This window comes from Cryptomeria japonica, chromosome 4 (genome assembly GCF_030272615.1).
Source record: "Cryptomeria japonica chromosome 4, Sugi_1.0, whole genome shotgun sequence".
Classification (NCBI taxonomy): domain Eukaryota; kingdom Viridiplantae; phylum Streptophyta; class Pinopsida; order Cupressales; family Cupressaceae; genus Cryptomeria; species Cryptomeria japonica.
In genome coordinates, this window is record NC_081408.1 from 356,259,534 (window position 1) to 356,266,726 (window position 7,193).

At 35.8% G+C, this 7,193-nt stretch overlaps 1 protein-coding gene across 3 annotated transcripts; it reads left to right on the forward strand.

The window, feature by feature from the left end:
* Nucleotides 1-215: 215 nt before the first annotated feature.
* LOC131063648 (protein disulfide isomerase pTAC5, chloroplastic) lies at nt 216-4,020 on the forward strand. Of its 3 annotated transcripts, none has more exons than XM_057997549.2 (6): nt 216-945; nt 1,028-1,123; nt 2,570-2,701; nt 3,283-3,517; nt 3,605-3,642; nt 3,761-4,020. In XM_057997549.2, exons 1-6 carry the CDS (start codon nt 271-273, stop codon nt 3,854-3,856), a joined length of 1,272 nt encoding a protein of 423 aa, XP_057853532.2. In that variant the 5' UTR covers nt 216-270; the 3' UTR covers nt 3,857-4,020. The 3 variants fall into 3 exon arrangements, with proteins under 3 accessions (XP_057853532.2, XP_057853533.2, XP_057853531.2); XM_057997550.2 differs by having other exon boundaries at nt 218-945; nt 3,292-3,517; XM_057997548.2 differs by having other exon boundaries at nt 226-945; nt 3,277-3,517.
* The last annotated feature ends 3,173 nt before the right edge of the window (nt 4,021-7,193 follow it).

A 7,193-nucleotide genomic window follows, 5' to 3' on the forward strand; every position in this document is an offset into this window, starting at 1 on the left:
TTTTTTTTTTTCATGACTCCACCTTCACCTACAAGATAGATCCCTCCCCTCACCTCGATCTATGTAAAAAAGATTTTTTTGTCTTTAGTATAATAAAATCCATTTCCGTGGACATCTTAAGAGATTAGTTTTTCACTCCACATGAATCTACGCGATTAACTGGCTCCACTATAGCCCCCTCCCCTCGCCTGTACTTATGTAGAAGAGATTTTATGCCCTTGGTATAGTAAATTCCATTTCTACGGACATTTATTTTTCACTAAGTGGTAAATGGCGCTACGTTGGGGTGATAGGGAGGTGAGTGGTGGGAGTCTGATTGGCATTGACATGGCATCCTCGGCTGCACTTTGTGGATTTCAGTTCCCTGCATTAGCTCCCGCGTTTCACCGACATCAACTGCAAGTCAGAAAGAGGAGGAGGGCTTTTCCCACTTATAAATCTAAGATTAGGGGCGTGGTGTGTGCAGAGTCTCAGTCTGAATTGTGGAAAAGAGAGGAGGAGCGTTGGGTGCGAGAAGAGCAGCGCTGGTTGAGAGAGGAAGCAAGGTGGCTCAGAGAAGAAGCTCGCTTGCGTGCTCAGGTGCATGCTCTTCAATCTCAAATCTCCTCTCTCACCCGACAACTACAACTACTACAACATTTTCCTCCCACATCCCCACACTTTAATGCAAGTGGGGTGGATTTGCAAGATCAAATTTCCTCCTCATCTGATTTACAAGCGCAAATTTCTTCCCGCTCTGATTTACAAGATCAAATTTCCTCCTTATCCGATTTACAAGCGAAAATTTCTTCCCTCTCCGATTTACAAGATCAAATTTCCTCTCCCTCCTCCACCATCACCACCACTAGCCTTAGCTACAACAGCAGCAACATCAACATCAACAAAAACAAGAAGAGAAACACCCTTAAATTGGGCTCCCGAGGAGAAGCTGTGAAAGAGATGCAGGTGACATTCATATTCCTATTCACATTCGCATTCATGTTAAAGAGGGAAAATCTTATTTGTGATTTGGGTTTGAGACTGACAGGAAGCATTACAAAGGTTGGGTTTCTATTCGGGAGAGGATGATATGGACTATTCCAGCTTTGATGGAGGCACTCAAAGAGCTGTTAAGTCGTGGCAAGTAAGTGCTCATTTATAACTATTCATTTGCACCTATTTCCAATAATTACTCTCCTCCTACTCCTAGGATGGATAACACCATTTTTGTTTCACACCGTTGGCATAAATGAATAAATCATGTGTTGTTAGCATGCTGGCAGTCTTTTAAAGAGATGATAATAGAATTTCAGTTACTATTAGATAGTTAAGTGCCGTCTTAGCGAGTATTTAGATAGGTAAGTGTTAGTTTTAGTTTAACAATTAAATGTTTTCATTTAAAATTAGGGTCGTAAAAAAAAAAAAATTCAGAGATTATAAAATCAGTTAATCTTCTTCAATTGAATATATAACATAGATTCTATTTCTATTTGTGTATTTTTTGTATTTGTCACTAGAAAAAAGGATTTTAGAAAGGTGAGATCATCTAGGCCTGATCCTTGTAAGATAGATTTTGTTGTAAAGTTGGATAGAGAGCTAATTATGAAGAAGATGAATCTCCAAGGCCAGGGGGAATCTGTGAAGGTATAACTCAATATGTATTGCTTTCTAATGATAAGAGAGATTAAGAATTCGGGAGTTTGAGAACATGATTTGGAAACTTGGAAATTTAACAGAGTGGGAATTTGGAAATTATGGTTTTATGTGAAAGAGGTAGAGGAAAATTATGCCTTCATGCCTTTGGAATTTAACAGCCTGTGGATTTTAGAATAGTGGAGAGAAAAATTTGATGAAGAAGATTTAAATTTGTACTTTTATTGTTAGTCTATATAAGTATCTATTATTTGAAGGATATCTTAGAGAATTTATTTATTAAAGAGGAGTGTTGGAATAAATCACGTGTTATTAATATGCTGGCAATCGTTGGAGTCTCAGTTAGCATTAGATAGTTGAATGCTTAAAACCAAATTTGTACAATTTTTTTATTAGAGGCTATGAAATTATGCAATCTTCTTGAAATAAATAATACATAAGTTCTATTCGTATGTCTTTTAAACTGCTGCAATCTCTACACTTATTATTGCCTTTAAATATGCAACAAATGGCATAGTTGTGCTGCTTTTAGTTTGTGTTAATGATTTCAACATGTGTGACTGGACGTTTATTGGATTCTCCAATTTTACCTGCAAACATTGTATCCCCCAAGCTGAGGATACAATCCTAATCTTTAACCAATCATTATGGGATTATTTCCACTTGTAATGAACTTGTGAGAGTGCTTGGTTCAGTGTGGACAGCCACAGAATCAGTAAATTAGTTTAGTCTTATCATTGGGATTTTGTTTTATTCTTGAGGGGAAGGGATAATTTTAATTCAAAGGAAACACTTTTGATGGGTAGGATTCACTTTGAACTTAGCAATAATGATAGGATGGCTATATAATCAAGCAGAAAAATAAGCAAGTTTTAGTCAATTCTTACTTATGTAGTTCAGGCCTTGGAATTGAAATCCATTGTATATGTTTCAACAGGCAACCCTAGGTATCGTAGAGGATGGAACAATGACGGCAGAACTCTTGGCAAAATTGCTAGGGGATGGAATGCTGGATACTGAGTTAGAGGAAGAATTGACTAATGGTGTTTCTCTTCCATTGCCAGGGAAGGTAAGCTTGTCTTTCCTTCGTTGTTCTTACAATTTTGTTCAGTTTATGGAATTATAAGATCAGAGTACCCAATTGATTAATTCTACCACACATATTACTATGAAAATAAAACTTGTACACTTGAAGCTCAATGCCCTTTGAAGTTCTCAAGTATCAATTCATTAGATTTGTGCTCAAGCATCAGTGCTCCTAGACTGTCTTTTCTCATCAACATCGTCCATCCATTAAAAAGAAATTCAAAACTCTCTGCTTACTATTAATTCCACTTAAAGGTCTCCTGCTTAAGAAGTGAAAGGTTATCATGGGTAGTAGAGAAGATAGACAGGAAGTCTTGAATTCTATATGGCAACTTACAAAAAAAGGAACTTTGTGTTTTTTTGGCTTCACTGAATCTTATTATGTGTCACTCTCCCTGAACATGTCTAGTTTAATTGAAACCAGAGTTGCTAGTCATGAAGAAAGGAGAAATATCTAATTCAAGATGTCTCGGAAGAAAGATGTAAAATATTTTCATGCTTTCATAACAATTAGTCAATTCATCTCAGTTCCAATATGTCTCGTAAAGTGTTGTTCAGTTGAAGATGGCACAGGAAAAGATAAATGGATCTGTTCAAAAACCAATTGCAAAGATCGAACAGGCCATAGTAAGTAAGACAGAAGGAGTTGAAATATCTGAAAAACGAGTATATCTCCTGGGAGAAAACAGGTGGGAAGAACCTCAAAGGCTTAAAAGCAAACAAAACGGTGGTGGCACCAAAGTTCAGACGAGTGCAAGGTGTATTAGTTGTCGAGGGGAAGGCAAAATGCTGTGTACAGGTAACATACCATTTCCCTTTCACAAAGTTATTTTAGTAAATGAAATGATGCTCTCAACTCACAAGTTCTACTCATGTTTCTCTCCAGAATGTGAAGGTACTGGCGAACCGAATGTCGAAGAGCAGGTTAGACATTTATTGATAATAATATTATGCTTTACCATGTTTTACTATTTCTCTTCTGTATTGCAAAAGTCATGTCTATTCCTTGAGATTGATTGTATATATGAATCATGTGTTGCAGTTCTTGGAATGGATAGAAGAAGCCAAATGCCCTTATTGCGAGGGTTCAGGATATACTCTTTGTGATGTGTGTGAAGGAAAAGATGGAAAAGTTTAACAGAGATTGCAGATTTCTATTTTTAATTTGTTATTGTGATTTGTTTTAATTTATGTAAATAAATTTATTTATATGCAGTTTTCTAATAAGAAAATTTGTATCATGTGTAAGTATGTGAAAGTTCATACTTAATATAATAAAAAAAACTTTGAAAATCAATTCAACAACATTGTAAAATATTGTTCTTATGACATCATGACATCAAAATTGAATTATATAACTATGAAGAGAAGTTTTTTTTTGATACTAGATAAGTGTAAAAGTTGTTACTTTAGTTCGAGATTACCCCTGATCAAAATCATTGTCTTCATGTATTGAATTATATAAAAAGCAGAGTTATATTTAATCAAAGCGTTGTTCCAGTTCTCTCTCTTTATTTTTGTCATGAACAATTTCCTTCTTGATTTTGGAAGTAAATTATAACGGCCAGAGCAGCCCACACATGCATATAGATGGGCAGTTTGTAGCATTTGTTGTATACCACTTTGATAATTAATTGTTTAATCTGTGGTTGATTTGTTTTGGTTTATCAAATAATATATTTATTGCATTGAAGATGCTTCAAGTTTAGAGGACGAATTACGTGTAGAAGATAATTTTGCTAGGCTGTTGATGAAAGCAAGAAGTCAGTCAAGATTTGATCACCTTTCTGATTCAAGAGGTTTGAATTTTAAAGATTTGTTGGATTTGATCAATGATTTATGTAATATTCTAATTTTTGCATTCTAACATTAGCAAATAAAACATATTGATTAACAAATATGTGACAGAATATCATGCTTGTGCACACAATGTTGTCAAAACTGAACTTCATGACCAAAGCACATGACATCATTACCAAGTTCATAATAACACAACATCAACAAAATTAAACAAGATTACATTAGCATAAGACTTACACAATTATCATGGGATAATATTGTTGGCATGGGGAAGAATAAAGGAGATGAGTCTTCTTACAACTAACAATAGAATGCTCAACTACCGTCATTAGCACAAGTAAGGGATTAGGATAGAAATGACTAAAGTGTACAAGCTATAAAACACCCCTTGTTGCAAATATGTTGTTGATGTGCATGATTGGTTGTCATTGATGTCAACGTAACATTTGTCATTAATGTCAGCACATGGTTTTGGTTTTGGTTTTGGTGATCCAGATATGTATTCTAGTTGGAACTTAGTATGGATTAGTTGAGTTGATGGTGATCTTGATATTTCTGTTTATCGGATATGGTGTTGATCAATTGTATTCATATATATCTTGGTTTGATTCTTATTTTTTTGTTGTATTGGGCAATGGTTTTGGGGTTTGAATTAAGTTCGAAATTCGAGGATGAGTGGTGGCGTTGGTGTACTGTGTGAGTCATGATTTGGGTCCGGAATTTGTAATGGACGTAATGTGTTGATTTGACCGATGATGTGTATTGTGGTGTAGTCCACTTCTCATTTCTTCCCACCACTGGAATGCTTAGTGTTGACCTATTTTAGATCTCTGTCTTGGCCGATTTAGAAGATTATGTTTCCCAGAAGACAATATATATATATGAGGATGATCTGATTATATTAACATGAAAAAAGTGTGGCATTGTTATTGAAGATATACGAGATTGAAAAAGAAGGATTTGATTATTGATGATGTGCGAAGTGTGTTGGTGTTGAAGCACCAAAAGCAATCCGGTTTTGTAGTGTGTTACAGTGGTGGATTACTTTTCTTTCTTTCTTTCTTCGACAGTGAGCCTATTTTTGGGCAATGAGCCCTCCTGCAATGAGCATTCTGCTAGTAAGCCACCTTTTGTAAAAATCACCTTAACCGATGTTTAATATTGAGAACTAACATTCTCCATGGTTTTTCCCTCCTTGGGTTTTTCACATCATATCTGGTATTCATTGTGTGATGTGTTGTGTGTATATGTTTTCATGCTATATTTGCCTTAATTAATTCTATTGGTTATTTTGGATTGTGTAAATGAATTGAAGAAATTATCAAGTTGTCAACTGATTCACCCCCCTCTTAGTTGCTCGGATATTCAAAAAAATGGTATTAGAGCTTTGGTTCCTTGGAAAAGAGCTTAACCCTTTGAGGTAGATCCTGATTCGATGGCACATAAATTGACTATTTCTATCTTTGAAGGATCCAACTATAGTTTTTGGAAAGCAAAGATGAGAGGTTACCTGATCTTCTTGGGCTACAACACTTGGAAAGCAGTGGAAACCTTAGTTTGAAGACTCGTGGACTCGCCACGGACTCGCGGGTCCATGGGAGCCACGAGTCGAGTCCTGGCGAGTCCATCTGAAATACTCGTGAGTCTTTTGCAAGGACTCACGCGAGTCTTTTGTACGGACTCGCGAGTCTTTCAGATGGACTCGCGCGACCCAGAAAAAATGTCTTGCAAGCTTTAAAAGTGAGTTTTTTTTAGTTTTTTTTGCCTTCATTTGGCATAACTGAGGGAGTGAAAAATAAAAGAAAAATAACACCCGACCCCAACTTGGGGGCGCTGCCCCCAAACCCCCGTCGAAAAATATGGGGGGAAATTGCGCTGATGGAAGTAGGGAAAATTTAACCTCCGAGACTGATTAGGCTCCATATAACAACATAAATAGCATTGAAGAAATCTTGGTATTATACATTTTAGAGTTGAAAGTTTGAAACTATGAGTATGAATGATGAAATTTCAAATATTGCACGTTTGTAGATCATATGACATGTGTAATGTTTCAATTATGGCTCTTATGTTCTCTAAATGCATTAATTTCTTTATGTTTTTTCCTAAAACTACGGGTTTTTTTTTTTGTCGAGTCCTTGCCGAGTCTTTCACAAATCCGAGTCTGAGTCCAAATTTTTGGTTTGCCAAGTCCATGGCGAGTTCGAGTTTTAAAACTTTGGTGGAAACTAAGTATGTTCAACTAGCAAATGGTCTTACCACTCTAGATTAGTTTCAAGCTTATGAAGAGAATGAAAAGGCAAGGTATGCTATCTGTAGTGCTTATCAAAGACTAGATTGACAAAGATTATTTCATTGAATACTGCTTATGAAGTTTGGAAAAAGTTGAGAGATATCTATGAAAGGAACGACAAAGTAAAATTATCAAAGAAGCTAACAGCTAAGCGCAGTATGAGAATTTGAAAATGGAAGAAGGAGAAGATATAACAAGCTATTTTCAGAAAGTTGACAATGCAGTAAATGAAATTAGAGAACTTGGCGGCACCTTAATAGATGAAGATATAATTGAGAAGATTCTGATGTCCCTACCGGAAAGCTATAGTGATAAGATCTCTTCTATTGAAGAAACCTATGATTCGAAGAAGTTTACTAGAGAAGAGTTGTATGGTACATTA

Coding starts and splice junctions, on each gene's coding strand:
- LOC131063648 (XM_057997548.2), top strand. CDS start 271: ATGGCGCTACGTTGGGGTGATAGGGAGGTGAGTGGTGGGAGTCTGATT. Junction 3,518..3,604: donor AGGCAAAATGCTGTGTACAG/GTAACATACCAT, acceptor GTTTCTCTCCAG/AATGTGAAGGTACTGGCGAA. Junction 3,643..3,760: donor AACCGAATGTCGAAGAGCAG/GTTAGACATTTA, acceptor CATGTGTTGCAG/TTCTTGGAATGGATAGAAGA.